Here is a 21658-nt window from a genome sequence, read left to right as displayed (position 1 = left end):
GGATCTAATGAATGATAATGACATAACAAAATAATAAACAATATGACATGAAGTATGGTATAACGAAATAACCAACTCGGAATGTGTACACACATTTACATCTAAATGTTTAATAAAATATATGATTAAGTATGAGAGTATTTTGGTGAAGATAGGAATGTGATTTTAGTCTTCATATAAACGTTTTGCTAGTAAGTAACTATGCACCAAGGGAGCACAGACATTGTGTCAGCATGATAGCACGCCCCTTTTAACCAGAGGATAAAAAGCCTTGCTAACGAAATTTACAATCAGACCAGAAAACGTGAGACAGTAGTCCACATGTTTGAAATGGTGACACCAGCAGACAGCGTAAGCTGAACTTTTCAAAATGGTTGGAAACTCTGAAAACCAACATGAGGTGAGAAGATAACGTCCTCTACGAGACCAGAAACATTCAGTCTGCAGCTTTGCATGTAAAAGTGGTCCTAGAACTTTGACTAAAGACACAAGGTGGGAAGGAAGAAATCCCATCTCAGACAATCAATGGTGCATCTTAGCCTGTTTTCTTTGAACACTCCACAACCAGAGAAGCTCTAAAACTAAGAAGGACATTGTGACCTCTGGTGGACAAGCCAAGCCTTACACCGAAGCATGAACTACAACAACCCTGTCCCCATAGAATGGTTGATTTGTTCAACAGAGAGAGGACAAACAAAGACATCTACGCATAAATAAACATCCCTGGAAACATTATCTCACTGTCAACAGCATGTATTTTCCGCAAACTTAACATGTGCAAATATTTGTATGAACATAACAAGATTCAACAACTGAAATATAAACTGAACAAATTCCACAAACATGGGACTAACAGAAATGTAATAATGTGTCCCTGAACAAAGTGGGTTGGGGTCAAAATCAAAAGTAACAGTCAGCATTTGGTGTGGCCACCAGCTGCATAGGCTGCACCTCCTCATGGACTGCACCAGATTTGTCCGTTCTTGCTGTGAGATGTTACCCCACTGTTCCACTAAGGCACCTGCAAGTTCATGAAAATTTCTCGGGGGAATGGCTCTAGCCCTCACCCTCCAATCCAGCAAGTCCCAGAAGTGCTCAATGTGATTGAGATCCGGCCTTTTCGCTGGCCATGGCTGAACACTGACATTCCTGTCTTGCAGGAAATCACTCACAGAATGAGCAGTATGGGTGGTGGCATTGTCATGCTGAAGGGTCATGTCAGGATGAGCCTGAAGGAAGTGTACCACATGAGGGAGGAGGATATCTTCCCTGTAATGCACAGCGTTGAGATTGCCTGCAATGACAACAAGCTCAGTCCGATGATGCTGTGACACACAGCCCCAGACCATGATGGACCCACCACCTCCAAATCAATCCCGCTCCAGAGTACAGGCCTCGGTGTAACGCTCATTCCTTCGACGATAAACGTGAATCCGACCATCACCCCTGGTGAGCCAAAACTGTAACGCGTCAGTGAAGAACACTTTTTGCCTGTCCTGTCTGGTCCAGCGATGGTGGGTTTGTGCCCATAGGCGACGTTACCGGTGATTTCTGGTGAAAACCTGCCTTACAACAGGCCTACAAGCCCTCAGTCCAGCCTATTGCGGACAGTCTGAGCACTGGATGGAGGGATTGTGCATTCCTGGTGTAACTCGAGCAGTTGTTGTTGCCATTCTGAACCTGTCCCACAGGTGTGATGTTCAGATGTACCAATCCTGTGTAGGTGCTGTTACACGTGGTCTGCCCCTACAAGGACAATCAGCTCTCCGTCCTGTCTCCCTGTAGCGCCGTCTTAGGTATCTCACAGTATGGCATTGCAATTATTGCCCTGGCCACATCTGCAGTCTTCATGCCTCCTTGCAGCAAGTTCACGCAGATGAGCAGGGACCCTGGGCATCTTTCCTTTTGTGTTTTTCAGAGGCAGTAGAAAGGCCTCTTTAGTGTCCTAGATTTTCATAACTGTGACCTTTATTGCCCAAGCTGTTAGTGTCTTAACAACAATCCACAGGTGCGTGTTCATAAATTTTTTATGGTTCATTGAACAAGCATGGGAAACAGAGTTTAAAACCTTTTTGGGATAGGGGCAGCATTTTCACTTTTGGATGAATAGCGTGCCCAGACGGAACTGCCTCTTACTCTGTCTCATATGCATATTATTAATAGTATTAGTAGTATTGAATGATGTCTGTGTGTTTAACCTGTTATGGCTGCAATCCCGATACCGGGATCGATATGACACCTACCAGTGAAAATAGAGGGCGCCAAAATTCAAACCACAGACATTTCATAATTACAATTCCTAAAACATACGTGTCTTATATAATTTTAAATCTATTTTCGTTGTTAATCCCACCAAAGTGTCTGATTTCAAATAGGCTTTTCAGCGAAAGCCCTACAAACGATTATGTTAGGTCTCCACCAAACCACAATAAGCACAGCCATTTTCCAGCAAAATATAACATTCAGAAAAACCAGAAATAAAGATTAAAATAATCACTAACCTTCAATTATCTTCATCAGATGACACTCATAGGACTTCATGTTACACAATACATGCATGTTTTGTTTGATAAAGTTCATATTTATATAAAAAAAATCTGAGTTTACATTGGAGCGTTAGATTCACCAGTTCAAAAAACATCAAGTGATTTTGCATAGCCACATCATTCAACAGAAATGCTCATCATAAATGTAGATGATAATATATACCTCTCCTTAATACAACCGCTGTGTTCGATTTTTACGGGAAAAAAAATGCATGCAATAATCTGAGACGGAGCTCAATTTAAAAACACCACAGCCACAAAGATAGCGTCAACATAAACAAGAAATTACATGATAAATATTCCCTTACCTTTGATCTACATCAGAAATCACTCCAGGAATATCAGGTCCACAATAAATGTTTGTTTTGTTTGAAAATGTCCGTTATTTATGTCCAAATACCTTCTTTTGTTAGAGCGTTTGGTATACATATCCAAACGCTAATTCTGGTCAGCGTTGTATTGGACAAAAACTTCAAAAAGTGATATTACCGGTCAAAGAAACATTTCAAACTAAGTACAGAATCAATCATAAGGATGTTTTAAACATATAGCTTCAATAAAGTTCCAACCGGAGTATTCCTTCTAGTTTTCGTGAAATAGAAAGCAAGTGGGTACCATGAGGAAAAAGCGCAATCACAAAATGGCTGCTTGAAAGACAGCTGATAAATTCTGCTCTCAATCACTCCCACAACAACATAGAAGCCTCATTATAATTTATATTGATGGTTGACAACTAGTGAAACCCCTAGGCAGTGCAACATCATTCATATCTCAAGGGGATATCATTGGGGACTCTGGTGAATACATACAAAGCCCAGATATCTCACTTCCTGTTTTGATTTCTCCTCAGCATTTTGCTTGTCATATGAGTTATGTTATACTCACAGACATCATTCAAACAGTTTTAGAAACCTTAGGGATTTTTCTATCATACACTAATAATAATAATAATATACTTGTATTAGCAACTGAGACTGAGGAGTAGGCCGTTTACATTGGGAACCTTATTCATCCAAGCTACTCAATACTGCCTCCCAACCATAAAAAGTTAACAGAACTCATATGGCAGGCAAACACCTGAGAAGAAATCCAAACGGGAAGTGAGAAATCGATTTTCAAAACAGTGCCTATTGAAATCCCAGTGAGATATAAATGAGGATGCACTTCCTAGGGCTTCAGAAACTGGTTTGAGGATTCTACTATAAAGGAGGGGCTAATAATAGCTCTTTGAGTGAGTGGTCTGGCAGAGAGACTCGGTCCCATGACGCTCGTTCCCGACAGAGATTGCTCTCGTTCCAATGCTTTTCCTCAGACAACGAAATTCTCCGGTTGAAACCTTATTGATGATTTATGTTAAAAACATCCTAAAGATTGATTGCATACATCATTTGACTTGTTTCTACGGACTGGAACGTAACTTTTTGTATGGAGGAAGTGCTCACGCCTCATGAAGATGGATTACTGGGCTGAACACGCTAACAACAAGTGGCTAAATGATGGGCTTTATGGAACTTTATGGAACAAATCAGTCATTTATTGTCGAACTGGGATTCCTGGGAGTGCCTTCTAATGAAGATCATCAAAGGTAAGTGAATATTTTGTGTTTTTTCTAGCTTCTGTTGACGCCAAAATGGCAGATATTCCTCTGGCTTTTTTGGGTTCTGAGCGCTGTTCTCAGATTATGCTTGTTCCGTAAAGTTTTTTGGAAATCTGACACAGAGGTTGCATAGAGGATAAGTCTCTTTAATTCTGTGAATAACACTTGCATCTTTTATTAATGTTTATTATGAGTATTTCTGCAAAATCACCGGATGTTTTGGAATCAAAACATTACTGCACGTAAGGCACCAATGTGAACTGAGATTTTTGGATATAAATATGCACATTATTCGAAAAAAACATACATGTATTGTCTAACATGATGTCCTATGAGTGTCATCTGACGAAGATCACAGGTTAGTGATTAATTTGATCTATATTTCTGCTTTTTGTGACTCCTATCTTTAGCTGGAAAATGGCTGTGTGTTTTTGTGACTTGACTCTGACCTAACATAATCATATGTTGTGCTTTCGCTGTGAAGCATTTTTTTAAATCACGATGGGTAGATTAACAAGATGTTTATCTTTCATTTGCTCTATTGGACTTGTTAATGTGAGAAAGTTACATATAAAAAAAAAAAAATGAATTTCGTGCGCTGCCTTTTCAACGGAATGTTGTTGAGGTGTTCCGCTAGTGGAACCCCTGCATTAGAAAGCTTAAACCCTTTACAATAAAGATCTGTGAAATTATTTTGATTTTTACTAATTATCTTTGAAAGAAAGGGTCCTGAAAAAGGGACGTTTCTTTTTTTTTCTGAGTTTATATACATTGCATTTCTTGTCTGAATGGATGGTGGTTAGGGTGCTAATTATTCTGATTTCTGTGAGCGTAGTTTCTAAATGTATCCAAGTGTTCTCTATCTTTGTTTCTCCCTCTCTTTATCTATCCCCACTCCCTTTCCATTTTGTAACAAGCCGTCATATCGTGTCAGTCCACTAGGAACTTTTATCTCATGTAAGTGTGTATTCTGTGTTAGTATGTGTTGATTCAAGAGTTCTGCAACATTCAGAATGAGACTGATTTGAGGTAATGATTAATAAGTGACTGTTTTTGATGTCAGATGAATCTATATATCGTTAGAGTTTAATTTGGGAGATTGTAACTCATGGATATGGCAGACATATGCCCCCTTTGGAGAGATTGGGTACCCCTAGTAAACTGAAAAAAAAATCTGTCAAAAATTGCTAATATATGCAAATAAAAATTATTATTGGATAGAAAACACTCTAAAGATTCTAAAACCGTTGGAATTATGTCTGTAAGTATAGCAGAACTCACAGGGCAGGCATTCTTTCAAACTAGTTTTTGTGGCCATGAAAGTTGGAGCAACTTTGACGTCATCGCCCCCACCCTTCCCAACCAGTTATGATTCTGGGGAGACTTTATATCTCTTCCGCTAGATGTCCTCTTTCAGTAGAGCTTTGAATCGTTCAAATCCCGCGAGAATTGACCCTATGGGAGTGAAATTAGTGCGTGCCACGAGAAAATAGGCTGTGCGTAGGGGCGCGAATTGGTCCCAGCCATTCCTTTGTTCCAGCACTCAAGAGAAGGGCAGATGATGGCCGATTGAATTGAAGTTTGTTTTGTGTGTCTAAAACATCATAAAGCTTGCTTCTGCACTTAGTTTGACCTGTTTAGTCGACATATAATATGTAATTTTGAAGTTTTGATGCGCAACTTTTCCGGACCAGAGGACGTTTTGGGTGCATTTCAGCTGATGTTATTAGCAGTAGCTAATACAAAGACGCAAGACTTGAAACCAAACGATGTATTGGGTAAGTATGAAGCCTTCCAGAACATTCTGAACGAAGACCATCGTAGGTAAGGGAATATTTATGCTTAAATCTGTGTTTCTGTTGACTCCAACATTACGTAGAAATGTAGCTTGGAACTGAGCGCCGTCTCAGCATATTGAATAGTGTGCGATTTCTGTAACGTTAAAAATAAATCTAACAAAGCGGTTGCATAAAGAAGCAGTGTATCTTTCTAACTATATGTAGAACATGTATATTTAGTCAAAGTTTATGATGTCTATTTACGTTATCTTGCCGCGCTACCTAGATTTCCTGCGGGCATTTTTGAGTAATTTCTGAACGTGAACTCACTGTAAATGGACATTTATGGATATAAATGGCATATTATTGAAAAAAAAAATGTACTGTGTAACATGTCATATTACTGTCATCTGATGAAGATTTTCAAAAGGTTAGTGAACGATTTATTTTTTAATCCAGCGTTTGTTGATTGCATGTTTTGGCTATTCAAATGAGCTGTGTCTGGTGGTGGTTTTACATATATATGTGCTATGTTTTCGCCGTAAAACATTTTAGAAATCTGACTTGCTGGCTAGATGAACAAGGTGTTTATCTTTCATTTGAGCTATTGGACTTGTTAATGTGTGGAGGCTAAATATTTTTAAGAATATTTTTGCGTTCCATGCGCCACCGTTTCAGCTGAACGTGGGAGGGTTGATTCCCAATTGGGAACCAATATCGTAGACAGGTTAAACAACTTTTCCCGTGGTGCCCATAAATTCCTAATGAGTTATTTGTTACATGATTAATTTAAATGGGTAACAATTAAAACATTGTTAGTTGATAAAATAAATAACAGTCATCACATTAATGCAAGTCACATCATGACAGTACATACATTGCCTTTGGGAAGTATTCAGACTCCTTGACTTTTTCCACATTTTGTTACGCTACAGCCTTATTCTAAAAGGGATTACATAAATACAAATCCTCAGCAATATCCACACAATACCCCATAATGACAAAGCGAACACAGGTTTTTAGAATTTTCTGAAAATGTATTTATACAGTGGGGCAAAAAATAATTTAGTCAGCCACCAATTGTGCAAGTTCTCCCACTTAAAAAGATGAGAGACCTGTAATTTTCATCATATGTACAATTTAACTATGACAGACAAAATGAGAAGAAAAAAATCCAGAAAATCACATTGTAGGATTTTTTATGAATTTATTTGCAAATTATGGTGGAAAATAAGTACTGTATTTGGTCAATAACAAAAGTTTATCTAAAAACTTTTATGTCCTTTGTTGGCAATGACAGAGGTCAAACGTTTTCTGTAAGTCTTCACAAGGTTTTCACACACTGTTGCTGGTATTTTGGCCCATTCCTCCATGCAGATCCCCTCTAGAGCAGTGATGTTTTGGGGCTGTTGCTGGGAAACACAGACTTTCAGCTCCCTCCAAAGATTTTCTATGGAGTTGAGATCTGGAGACTGGCTAGGTCACTCCAGGACCTTGAAATGCTTCTTACAAAGCCACTCCTTCGTTGCCCGGGCGGTGTGTTTGGGATCATTGTCATGCTGAAATACCCAGCCACGTTTCATCTTCAATGCCCTTGCTGATGGAAGGAAGTTTTCACTCAAAATGCTTCACAGTAGGTATGGTGTTCTTTGGATGCAACTCAGCATTCTTTGTCCTCCAAACACGACGAGTTTAGTTTTTACGAAAAAAATATATTTTGGTTTCATCTGACCATATGACATTCTCCCAATCTTCTTCTGGATCATTCAAATGCTCTCTGGCAAACTTCAGACGTGCCTGGACATGTACTGGCTTAAGCAGGGGGACACGTCTGGCACTGCAGGATTTGAGTCCCTGGCGGCGTAATGTGTTACTGATGGTAGGCTTTGTTACTTTGGTCCCAGCTCTCTGCAGGTCATTCACTAGGTCCCGCCGTGTGGTTCTGGGATTTTTGCTCACCGTTCTTGTGATCATTTTGATCCCACGGGGTGAGATCTTGCGTGGAGCTCCAGATCGAGGGCAATTATCAGTGGTCTTGTATGTCTTCCATTTCCTAATAATTGCTCCCACAGTTGATTTCTTCAAACTAGGCTGCTTACCTATTGCAGATTCAGTCTTCCCAGCCTGGTGCAGGTCTACAATTTTGTTTCTGGTGTCCTTTGACAGCTCTTTGGTCTTGGCCATAGTGGAGTTTGGAGTCTAACCGTTTGAGGATGTGGACAGGTGTCTTTTATACTGATAACAAGTTCAAACACGTGCCGTTAATACAGGTAACGAGTGGAGGACAGAGGAGCCTCTTAAAGAAGTTACAGGTCTGTGAGAGCCAGAAATCTTGCTTGTTTGTAGGTAACCAAATACTTATTTTCCACCATAATTTGCAAATAAATTCATTAAAAATCGTACAATGTGATATTCTGGGTTTTTTTCATAGTCATAGTTGAAATGTACCTATGATGAAAATTACAGGCCTCATCTTTTTAAGTGGGAGAACTTGCACAATTGGTGGCTGACTAAATACTTTTTTGCCCCACTGTATATAAAAAAATATATATACTGAATACTTATATTCATAACTATTCAGACCCTTTGGTATGAGACTCAAAATTGAGAGCAGGTGCTTCCTGTTTCCATTCTACAACTTCATTTGAGACTGCCTGTGATAAATTCAATTGATTGGACATGACTTGGAAAGGCAAACACCTTTCAATATACACCTGTCAGAGCAAAAACTATGCCATGACGTCAAAATAATTGTACGTAGAGCTCCGAGACAGGATTGTGTTGAGGCATAGATTTGGGGAATGGTACCAAAATATGTCTGCAGCATAGAAAGTCCTCAAGAACACAGTGGCCTCCATCATTCTTAAATTGAAGAACTCTTCCTTCAGCTGGCTGCCCGGCCAAACTGAGCAATCGGGGGAGATGGGTCTTGGTCAGGGAGGTGACCAAGAACCCAATGGTCACTCTGACAGAGCTCTAGAGTTCCTCTGTGGAGATGTGAGAATCTTCCAGAAGGACAAGCATCTCTGCAGCACTCCACCAATCAGGCCACTTCTCATATGACAGCTCATATGCACATCAATTCGGTATTGGTTCTCTTTGTATATACAGTGGCTTGCGAAGGTATTCACCCCCTTTGGCATGTTTCCTATTTTGTTGCCTAGCAACCTGGAATTAAAATAGCTTTTTGGGGTGTTTGTATCATTTGATTTAAACAACATGTCTACCACGAAGAAGATTCTAAATATTTTGTATTGTGAAACAAACAAGAAATAAGACAAAGTGAACACTTGAGCGTGCATAACTATTCACCCCACCAAAGTCAATACTTTGTTGAGCCACCTTATGCAGCAATTACAGCTGCAAGTCTCTTGGGTTATGTCTTTATAAGCTTGGCACATCTAGCCACTGGGATTTCTGCCCGTTCTAAACTGCTCCAGCCCCTTCAAGTTGGATGGGTTCCGCTGCTGTACAGCAATCTTTAACTTCTTATGGCTGGGGGGCAGTATTGAGTAGTTTGGATGAATAAGGTGCCCAGAGTAAACGGCCTGCTCCTCATTCTCAGTTGCTAATATATGCATATTAGCATTAGTATTAGATAGAAAACACTCTGAAGTTTCTAAAACTGTTTGAATGATGTCTGTGAGTATAACAGAACTCATTTAGCCGGCCAAAACCTGAGAATAAATCCAAACAGGGAGTGAGAAATCTGAGGTTTGTAGATTTTCAATACAGTTCCAAATGAAATCCCATTGAGATATGAATGAAGTTGCACATCCTAGGGCTTGCACTAGATGTCAACCGTCTATAGAAATTTGAACGAGGCTTCTACTGTGTTGTGGGACCGAATAAGAGCAGAATGAGCCATGTGTCTGGCAGTCAGCCATTTCCTGGTCACGCGCATTCCACATGATATCCACTTGAGTTCCATTGCTCCTCAAGACACAAAGGAATTCTCCGGTTGGAACTGTATTGAAGATTTATGATAAAAACATCCTAATGATTGATTCTGTACTTAGTTTGAAATGTTTCTTCGACCTGTAATATAAGTTTTGAAGTTTCTGTCTGACTTAATGCTCGACCAGAACGAGCGTTTGGATATGTATACGAAACGCGCTAACAAAGGGAGTTATTTGGACATAAATAACGGACATTATCGAACAAAACAAACATTTGTTGTGGACCTGGGATTCCTGGGAGTGCATTCTGATGAAGATCATCAAAGGTAAGGGAATATTTATCATGTAATTTCTGGTTTCTGTTGACTCCAACATGGCGGCAAATTCTATTATTTTTCTGAGCGGCGTCTCAGATAATTGCATGGCTTGCTTTTTCCGTAAAAAAAATTGAAATGACACAGCGGTTGAATTAAGGAGAGGTGTATCTATAATTCCATGTGTATAACTTGTATTATCATCTGCATTTATGATGAGTATTTCTGTTGAATCAATGTTTTTGGAACTAGTGAATGTAATGCGCCAATAAACTCAGATTTGATATAAATATAACTTTATCAAACAAAACATACATGTATTGTGTAACATGAAGTCCTATGAGTGTCATCTGATGAAGATCATCAAAGGTTAGTGATTCATTTTTTCTCTATTTGTGCTTTTTGTGACTCTGGCGGGAAAATCTTTAGCTGGAAAAATCGATGTGTTTTTCTGTGGCTTGGTGGTGACCTAACATGATCGTTTGTGGTGCTTTTGCTGTAAAGCATATTTGAAATCTGACACTGGTGAGATTGACAACAAGATAACCTTTAAAATGGTATAAGATACATTTATGTTTGAGGAATTTTAACTATGAGATTTGTGTTGTTTTGAATTTGGCGCCCTGCACTTTCACTGGCTGTTGTCATATCATCCCGTTAACGGGATTTCAGCCCTCAGAAGTCATACCACAGATTGGATTGGATTGAGGTCTGGGCTTTGACTTGGCCATTCCAAGGCATTTAAACCAATCAAGAGTTGCTTTAGCAATATGCTTATTTTCATTGTCCTGCTGGAAGGTGAACCTCCATCCCAGTCTCAAGTCTCTGGAAGACTGAAACAGGTTTCCCTCAAGAATTTCCCAGTATTTAGCGGCATCCATCATTCCTTCAATTCTGACCAGTTTCCCAGTCCTCCCTCTCTTTGCTTTCTCTTCTTCCTCCCTCTCATCCTATTTTTACTTTTCCCTCCATTTAACATTGGTTCAATTCCTCCTGAGCGGCTAGCTACATGATTTATGAAACACTCGCATGATATAAATAACACAATGTATAACATCCTTACCTTGCCCACATACTGTGGGTCTGACCCCATGTACTCCTCCAGCACAAAGAACTGGTTCCACACCCATCCCCTCTTGACTCTCTGAAACCCAGATGCCCCATTCCTCATCGAGCCCGCCAGGCTCCTTGGATTCTCCTTTCCCAGTCTGCTCCTGCTCAGTGGTGGACCTGGCGGGCGCACTAAAGACAGGGAACCTTTGTCGAAGACAAACCAAAGGAACAGCAGCAGGCAGTTCCTTGTAAGCATTGGCGGTCTGTGAGGTTGAGGTCTCCAAGGTAAAGTCCCACAGACGGAAAGCCAGATCAACAACTGTAAGAACCAGAGAGTTGAATCCGTGTTGGGGAGACTGGACTGGATGCAGCCAAGATGAGGAGCCTCTGGCCTGGTTAGTTTGCCTGTCACGCTCAACGATTAATGGAGCTCATCACCTGGAAGAGAGAAATCAGAAAGAAACGTTAACATCCTTTCTGTATCCTATATTTCAATGAGTCACCTGTTGGATAATGGCAGTGGATCCCATTGACACAACACTGGACTCCATTTACACAAAACACAGAAAACAATGCTTGAGTATAAAAGAGAGAAACTCATTTTGAAATAGTAATTTCTGTATTTTTGGCACTGTCAAAATGTCACCTTGAGTATCACAGAGTATGGAAATAAATGACTATGGATGATCTTATAATCATGTCATAACAATTCACATTCATATTCCCCAGAATACATCAAAACAACTAATCTACAGAGGCAACCTTGTATTGCATCTCCAATGACATGCATGATGGATAGAGATAGTTATCAAATCAGTGTCTGGACTGCCCATACAAAACACTATGGTCCCAAACGATCCCTTCAAGCCCAGATCTCTTTCTTCCCTTCACCCACTCTCATGCTGCACATATAGTCCACTACTTTTGAACAGGGGTCTGATGAAAAGTAGTGCATAATTTAGGGAACAGGGTGCCTTTTGGAACGCATGCCACATAGCTACGGTATATCTCCAGAGAACAGAGTTCTCTTCAGCTTTGACAACCAGCTGCCACAGAAGATTGCTCCCCTTGATGCAGACTGTAATTTGACAGTTTTCACCCCTTAGAATGAAAACCTCCGGAGATTAAGAACAAATAATCCAGCTCCTGTGCAATTGAATATTTAATATATAGTTTGTCCTGATATGAGCTAGATACTGTATGTCTGTATTTTACTGTTTCCAGTGTATTTTCATTTAAATGTCGTTTGAGCTATTGGTGAAGGTTTAGAATTCCAAGTGTGGTGAAGTGCTTATCTGGTTGTAGGAGATTCAATTTGATCTTGCATGCCTGAATGTGTCTCTATTTTACTCTCATTTCTACTTTATCCAGGATATTTTTTTATATAACAAAGTGCCTAGCAGGAGTTTGCTTTTCAGCAAGCATCACTGTATACATGCTGCCTCCTGATATAGCCTCAAAAGCTCTTGATAATTGCCTGTTAAGAAACATGCCAAGGTACAACTGTATCATGTTTTCTGGTTTGAACACAGTACACTGTAGGCTATGTAGCAGGTGGCTAGTACCTCTGATGGAATAGAGAATCTATGCCTTTTTTATCAAAGATATTCATGCTCTATCCATCAAAGCTCTAAACTTCAATTGAAACCAACCATAAGGAATAAAGATTGACATCATTTATAAAACGAGTGTAACGTTCTTCGTCGTGCGAAAGAGAGGAGGACCAAAATGCAGCGTGATGATTATTCATTTTAATAGAATACTTTAACAACGAACAAAATGAACGAAGACGAAATAGTCCCGTAACGTGAACACAAACACAGGAACAATCACCCACACCCCACAATACAAAACAGGCTACCTAAATATGGTTCCCAATCAGAGACCACGACTAACACCTGCCTCTGATTGAGAACCATATCAGGCCAAACACATCGAAACAGACAAACTAGACACACAACATAGAATGCCCACTCATATCACACCCTGACCAAACAAAACATAGAAACAAACAACGCAATCTATGGTCAGAGTGTGACAACGAGAAGTAGATTTCACCTCTTTTTTTATAAAAGGGAGATCACAATTTAGTTGAGGAGGCCTCTTTTTGGTTTAGCAGAGTGCCACATGAAAACAGCTTGATGAATAGATGCCATTACCTGTCCCACTGCATTCCCAATCGTTCCAATTACACAATGGAATACAATCTTGTATTGTGCATCCAAATGACACCCTATTCCCTACATAGTGCAGTGATTTGACCAGCGCCCTGTGGGCACCATCTTGGAAATAGGGTGCAGTTGTAACCTTCTTCCTAAAAAACACCAAACAAAATGAGATTCTGTAAAAAAAAACGCAACTTCTATACAGCTACATTTTTTCGTAGCAGGTTAGGAGAACTTACGCAGCAGTTAGGATAATTAACATAGCAGGTTAGGGACAGGGTTAGGAGCGAAAATGATCTCTTAGTCCCAAACAGGTCCGTCAGATTAGCTATTTGCTGTTCTGTGATCTTAACAGGATTTGTACAATTGAATTCGGGCTTCTGAAAACTTCCGCCAAAGTCGGTTCCTCTACTTGTTTGGGCTGCGTTCGGCAGTCGACGTCACCGGTCTTCTAGCCATCACCGATCCACTTTTCATTTTCCATTTGTTTTGTCTTGTTGTCCCGCACACCTGGTTTACATTCCCTCATTATTCGACGTGTATTTAACCCTTTGTTGCCCCCCATGTCTGTGTGTGGAATTGTTTGTTGTTACGTGTATGTGCACGTCAGACTGGTTTGCGCCGGGTTATGTCAACCCGTATTTAGTTTATTGTTTGTAGTGCCGTGTGTCTGTTCGCCGTAAGAAAGGGCTCCGTTTGCTACCCAATTCTGCTCTCCTGTGCCTGACTTCCCTGCAGCCAGTTACGCATATCCTACAGCTTAGTAAACCGTGGCATTTCAGACCAGTGTCAACCACAACAACAAAAAACATATCAAACCAGTGTCAAGAGAAAGCCAGTGTGTTCGTTTTTTTCTGTTTGTCTCCTTTTTCTCCAATTATCAAAGTCCGGTATTCACATCAACTAATGCATGAAATACAGTCTAACCCTGCTTTTATATCATCCACACTAAGAGATGATTTACAGTGTTGATCCATTCATGGGCTAGTAGTAGCATAGTATAATTTAATTGTGTTATCTCAACATTTTTGTACAATAGTCTATTGAAATAACCTTGAATAGCCAACCCATGTTTTCTTCTGAATTCAGATAGAATGTATCAATGACACCACTTCAACCACTCACAACTGCCAAAGTCAAAATCTAGAGTACTGTATATATTCCTGTTTTAGCTCAGAACCCTTCACAGACAAACAGTACATTCCCGTTGAACTTGACACACTTCAGCATAAGTGCTCTACATTATCCAATTGAGTCCACTCCAACAGCACCTGAATGCCTCAGGCAGTTAAGAATAGAAGACCATTTGGGCTAATTAGGCCCAATCATTGATCCAGTTAAGCAATTAAAATATTGGATTCAACAAAACCCAGTAAAATACTATTGTCCTTTTAGGCTCCTTTCCAAATATATTAGAGATCGGCAAATCATTTTAACCAAACTTTTGCCATATATGAACTAATTTAGAGTGTACAATGGATTCTATCACAGAGCCGTACAAAGGAATCACCTGAAAATGTTCAATGTTCATAAATTGAGCAAACATTTATATAATATATACCTGAATTGCCCATGTGCTCCCTCTCCAAAGGTGGTGACCCCTTGGACATAAATAATTCTTGCCCGATCTCTAAACTGTGTTACCCAGCGACAACTTTGACATTGTTAAAAAACATTTAGCTTAGATATTTTCTAGCTTCATAATGTTTTCTAAGTGTTCGTCATTATGATTTCAGGTCTGGGCACAGCATATTCTCTGCTGCTTCTTTTGTGTTAAATTACATTGTAAAATGCATGGACAGAAGGAAGCAATGTGCTGCCCTTTTCATAGACCTGTCGAAGGCTTTCAACACTGTTGAACAAGGGTCGATTTGTGCCCTGTAGTTTTTTATATCTTTGTAAACAATATTAGTTTGTCTGTAAGAATTTGTAACCTCCACTTGTATGCAGACGATACTGTTGTGAAGGCTCTTTCCGAACTACAATCTGGCTTTTTTGATTTACAGAAAGATTTTGTTGAACTGAAATTGGTACTTAATGCAGGTAAAAATAAGTAAATGTTATTTTCCAAAAAAGCTGAAAATGTATCTGATGATTTATGTGCCCACATTGATCGTGTCCCTACTTGTACATATCTGGGTATCTGGATTGACGAAAAGCAATTCTTCCAAAAGCCTAGTGAGGTGGTAGTTAAGAAGTTGAGAATCAAAATGGACTTTCTTTATAGGAATAGGGCATTCTTTTAATTACCTAGCAGAAAACACATCATTCAGTTGACATTCGTTCGGCTTTAGACTATGGTGATATCATCTGTATTAATGCAGCCGCCACTGTATTGAAGCCATTGGGCGCAGTTTATCATAGCACACTATGCATTATTACGGGTGATAGGTTCAGTACACATCAATGAATTCTGTATCAGACCGTAGGCTGGCCCTCTCAAAGCTTGTAGTTAAATGCACCGCTCTCTTTCATTTTTTAAAGCCCTCTTGTGCAAACTTCCGCCATTACCTTACTTCATTGTTAATTAAATTACAGTCATATGAGTCACCAGACCCGATCACAGGGATGGTTAACTCTGGAGATCCCCTCGGTCTCCACTGATTTAGGTAGATCTGCATTTAGTTTTTTTGCACCTTACTTGTGGAATGGTTGGAGGATGGAGGTTTTGGTACGGATAGGGCAGTTCAGACTGGTTGATTACTTTTTTTTACTGAGGAATGTGTTAGATTTTCATGATCGTGTTTTGTAATTTACTTTTCTTAAATTGATTGTAAATAGTGTTTGTTTTATTGAGTTGAAATTGTAAATATTGAGTTGGAATTGTAAATATTGTGAATTTATACGATTGTGTGCAGGGCTTGCTTGAAAGAGGCCTTGGTCTAAATGGGATTCCCTGTTTAAAAACATTTGAATAAAATGTCTCTTTAAGAATTAATACGCCAGAAGTAAGAACTCTAGGAAATATACTACGAATTGTCCATCAACAGTGGAGACAACTTAGTTTAGGATGATTCAACACCTGGCACACACTCATTCTTTTGTCCCTTCCTAATGTAGTTATGAATGACATAATAACGTAGGCACCGAGGCTCTAATTTCATAACCACAGCCCTCATTGACACCATTGTCTTTGATTAATTTAATAGACTTGGAACACTGGTGTCAGAGGGAGGATATTCTACCAAGGTTACACCCCCATACACACAGATTCATTTAAGTTGTTACTGTCACTAAAGTAATCTGAAAAGTTCCCCTTGCAGAATCAGGAGAAACAATCTCGACATGAGGTCAGTCCGTTGATCCGACAGGTCACTCCTCATTTCACGAAGACCTAATAGGAAATGACTGTTCCCATAATTCCTGAAAATTGTGTCTATGCTCCACAGTTAGTTCCTGGAAGGTATTTGATTTGATGCATATTTAATAAGATAAGTTCATTACCATGTGTCGGCCCTCTGTGCTGAGCCTTGACCTACTGTGTCTGCCTCAGATAACACCACACAGCCGGCTGACAGCATTCTTACACATCACCTCCCATAATCAAGGAACATATGGCTCACCGAGCTGCTGGCACAGATTAGGAACCATAAGACACTCCCTCGGAAAGTTACTAGTTGTGAAGGCCGTCGTGAACATAACAATCAGATAAACAGCATAGATTTTATTTTTATGATAGATACAGTGCGTTCGCAAAGTATTCAGACCACTAAAATGGATTTAAAAAATATCTTCCTCAATATACACACAATAACCCATAATTACAAAGCAAAAACAGGTTTTTAGAATGTTTTGCACATTTATGAAAAATAAAAAATATACTTAAGTATTTACAACCTTTACTCAGTACCTTGTTAAAGCACCTTTGGCAGCGATGCCAGACTCAAGTCTTCTTGGGTATGACGCTAAAAACTTGGCACACATGCATTTGTGGAGATTCTTCAATTTTTCTCTGCAGATCCTCTCAAGCTCTGTCATGTTAGATGGGGAGTGTTGTTGCACAGCTATTTTCAGGTCATTACAGAGATGTTTGATCGGGTTCAAGTCTAGGCTCTGGCTGGGCCACTCAAGGACATGTTCCGAAGCCACGCCTGTGTTGTCTTGGCTGTGTCACCTCCCTGACCAAGGCCTTTCTCTTCCGATTGCTCAGTTTGACCGGGCGGTCCAGCTTTAGGAAGAATCTTGATGGTTCCAAACTTATTCAATTTAAAAATGATGGAGGCCACTGTATTCAATGCTGCAGAAATGTTTTGGTACCCTTCCCCAGATCTGTGCCCTGACACAATCCTGTCTCGGAGCTCCACGGACAATTCCTTCGACCTTATGGCTTGGTTTTTGTTCTGATATGCGCTGTAAACTGTGGGACCTTATATAGACAGGTGTGTGTCTTTCCAAATCATGTCCAATCAATTGAATTTACCACAGGTGGACTCCAATCAAATTGTAGAAACATCTCAAGGATGATCAATGGAAACAGGATGCACCTGAGCTCAATTTCGAGGCTCATAGCAAAGGGTCTGAATACTTCTGTGTCTCCTGACCCCTCCTGTCTCAGCCTCCAGTATTTATGCTGCAGTAGTTTATGTGTCGGGGGGCTAGGGTCAGTTTGTTATATCTGGAGTACTTCTCCTGTCTTATCCGGTGTCCTGTGTGAATTTAAGTATGCTCTCTCTAATTCTCTCTTTCTCTCTCGGAGGACCTGAGCCCTAGGAACATGCCTCAGGACTACCTGGCATGATGACTCCTTGCTGTCCCCAGTCCACCTGGCCGTGCTGCTACTCCAGTTTCAACTGTTCTGCCTGCGTCTATGGTATCCTGACCTATTCACCGGACGTGCTACCTGTCCCAGACTATTATTTGACCATGCTGGTCATTTATTAAATTATAACATCTTAGCCATGTTCTGTTATAATCACCACCTGGCACAGCCAGAAGAAGACTGGCCACCCCTCATAGCCTGGTTCCTCTCTAGGTTTCTTCCTAGATTTGGGCCTTTCTAGGGAGTTTTTCCTAGCCAACGTGCTTCAACACCTGCATTGCTGCTGTTTGGGGTTTTAGGCTGGGTTTCTGTACAGCACTTTGAGACATCAGCTGATGTACGAAGGGCTATATAAATACATTTGATTTGATTTATGTACAATGGGGAGAAGAAAATTTGATGCTCTGCCGATTTTGCAGGTTTTCCTACTTACAAAGCATGTAGAGGTCTGTAATTTTTAACATAGGTAAACTTCAACTGTGAGCGACGGAATCTAAAAAAAAATCCAGAAAATTACATTGTATGATTTTTAAGTAATTCATTTGCATTTTATTGCCTAACATAAGTATATGATACATCAGAAAAGCAGGACTTAATATTTGGTACAGAAACCTTTGTTTGCAATTACAGAGATCATACATTTCCTGTAGTTCTTGACCAGGTTTCAACACACTGCAGCAGGGATTTTGACCCACTCCTCCATACAGACCTTCTCCAGATCCTTCAGGTTTCGGGGATGTCGCTGGGCAATACGGACTTTCAGCTCCCTTCAAATATTTTCTATTGGCTTCAGGTCTGGAGACTGGCTAGGCCACTCCAGGACCTTGAGATGCTTCTTACGGAGCCACTCCTTAGTTGCGCTGGCTGTGTGTTTCGGGTCGTTGTCATGCTGGAAGACCCAGCCACGACCCATCTTCAATGCTCTTTCTCAGGGAAGGAGGTTGTTGGCCAAGACCTCGCGATACATGGCCCCATCCATCCTCCCCTCAATACGGTGCAGGTGTCCTGTCCCCTTTGCAGAAAAGCATCCCAAAGAATGATGTTTCCACCTCCATGCTTCATGGTTGGGATGGTGTTCTTGGGGTTGTACTCATCCTTCTTCTTCCTCGAAACACAGCGAGTGGAGTTTAAACCAAAAAGCTATATTTTTGTCAGTCTACATGACCTTCTCCCATTCCTCCTCTGGATCATCCAGGTGGTCATTGGCAAACTTCAGACGAACCTAGACATGCGCTGGCTTGAGCAGGGGGAACTTGGGTGCGCTGCATGATTTTAATCCATGAAGACGTAGTGTGTTACTAATAGTTTTCTTTGAGACTGTGGTCCCAGCTCTCTTCAGGTCATTGAACAGGTCCTGCCGTGTAGTTCTGGGCTGATCACTCACCTTCCTCATGATCATTGATGCCCCACGGGGTGAGATCTTGCATGGAGCCCCAGACCGAGAGTGATGGACTGTCATCTTGAACTTCTTCCTTTTTCTAATAATTGCGCCAACAGTTGTTGCCTTCTCACCAAGCTGCTTGCCTATTGTCTTGTAGCCCATCCCAGCCTTGTGCAGGTCTACAATTTTATCCCTGATGTCCTTACACAGCTCTCTGGTCTTGGCCATTGTGGAGAGGTTGGAGTCTGTTTGATTGAGTGTGTGGACAGGTGTCTTTTACACAGGTAACGAGTTCAAACAGGTGCAGTTAATACAGGTAATGAGTGGAGAACACGAGGCTTCTTAAAGAAAAACTTACAGGTCTGTGAGAGCTGGAATTCTTACTGGTTGGTAGGTTATCAAATACTTATGTCATGCAATAAAATGCAAATTAATTACTTAAAAATCATACAATGTGATTTTCTGGATTGTTGTTTTAGATTCCGTCTCTCACAGTTGAAGTGTACCTATGATAAAAATGACAGACATGTCATACATGTCATACATGCTCTGTAAGTAGGAAACCCTGTTAAATCGGCAGTGTATCAAATTCTTGTTCTCCCCACTGTATGTAGGGCATTTGTTTGTTTTTTAATACTTTTGCCACATTTTCTAAAAACCTGTTTTCGCTTTGTCATTATGGAGTGTAGATTGATGAGGAAAAAATATATTTGATCCATTTTAGAATAAGGCTGAAATGTAACAAAATGTAGAAAAAGTCAACGGTTCTGAATACTTTCCGAAAGCACTGTATGTGAAGGGTGATATTTTAATTGTGTCACCACCACGTGTGTTGCTGGGTGACAGGAGTATCATCCTGAGGTGCAGATAAGTCAAAGTTGTTTTAATAAGGTTAAGAACAAATCTGGACCAGATTCAACAGTAAAAAATACATATGATTCAGATTTCTTGATAGTTCACTAAATTTATATTACAGAGTTTGGCGGGGACAGGTGTCAAAGGCTTTGCGGAGTCTAGACTCACCATATGGTGGTCTACCTACCATAGCTCAATTCACACTGTCATATTTGTATAACAAATGTGGTAGGGGATTAGTCTGTGCTATGTAATTAAGAATATTAATTAAGTTATAATTGGGTAGAGAAAGATAAACCAACATTTAAAAATCCAACAGTTGTCAATCCAAAGTAAATTATTTTATTGATGCTTTGATTCAAACATCTGCATGTTTGGCTAGCTGAAGAATTAATAAGCCATCATATCATGTTAAGCTTCTTTTCATTTTGGGGGGGGGGCTCAGCTTTAATATTGCAGTTATATTGTGGGTTCTGTCAATGTAATTGTCTGCATCATTTCCAATATATATATATATATATATATATATTTTTTTTTTTATTATTTTACCCTAATCATACCACCCCTCCCCTAATTAGAGTAAAATAATGGACAACAATACTTAACAATGCTTCTACTGTTCACTTACTTGAGTCTCTTCCCCTCTCTCTCTGTATGACAGTTTATACAGATTTTGTGTCAGTCTGAGCGCCGCATAATCATCTTGCTGAAGAAACACAATGCCGCTTTACAGCTGATTTAGGGGCTTTGTCTTCACTGAAAACTCATCTGGTAATGACAACAGATGTTTCAGGGTTCGGCAAACTCAGCATAATGCTCAAGGCACAGGGAAAAGAACTGGAGTGAAACTGTGGCTGGCTGGCACGATCCATACTGAATATGTATGTACAGGCACTGAGAGAGACGACCCACAGAAGGATAAAACACCTTTAACATCAGTAGAGCGTGCAGCCAGTGCAGTCACAGAGATGATTCATAGTAAACTCCAAACTTGCAGACGTGTTTACGTCGGCCAGACCATAGCAGGCCTTAATATGCCTGGGAGTCTAAGGGACTAGAGTAGGAGGAGGAGGAGAACAGTGTCGGAGGAAAGGGAAAGAAGACTGTAAAGGACAGGTAGTCAAAGACAGGTTATAAAGGGACTAACAAACGCTGTGCCAGGCTAAATAAATAATCAGGGAGTAAAGCTTATGAATAAGTGATGGTGACTCTAAAGTTGCTGATATCGACTATAGCAAGGCAGGGTCCCAGCAGGGTAAACCTCTAAATGGTTCCCTATTCCCAATATAGTGCACTTTTTATCACCATAAT

General features: G+C 40.2%; 1 protein-coding gene across 1 annotated transcript in view; it reads right to left on the bottom strand.

Annotated features, from left to right (window-relative positions):
* LOC110490017 (cadherin-12) overlaps positions 1–21658 on the bottom strand; it is a 198102-nt gene that overhangs the window by 105734 nt on the left and 70710 nt on the right. Inside the window, exon 2 of the mRNA XM_021563093.2 lies at positions 11198–11625. Within this exon, the coding sequence (XP_021418768.1) occupies positions 11198–11443 (246 nt within the window). The 5' untranslated portion in view covers positions 11444–11625. The remainder of the gene's footprint in view (positions 1–11197; positions 11626–21658) is intronic.

Source organism: Oncorhynchus mykiss, chromosome 15 (genome assembly GCF_013265735.2).
Source record: "Oncorhynchus mykiss isolate Arlee chromosome 15, USDA_OmykA_1.1, whole genome shotgun sequence".
NCBI classification, from domain to species: Eukaryota; Metazoa; Chordata; class Actinopteri; order Salmoniformes; family Salmonidae; genus Oncorhynchus; species Oncorhynchus mykiss.
This window is presented reverse-complemented; position numbering and strand designations above follow the sequence as displayed.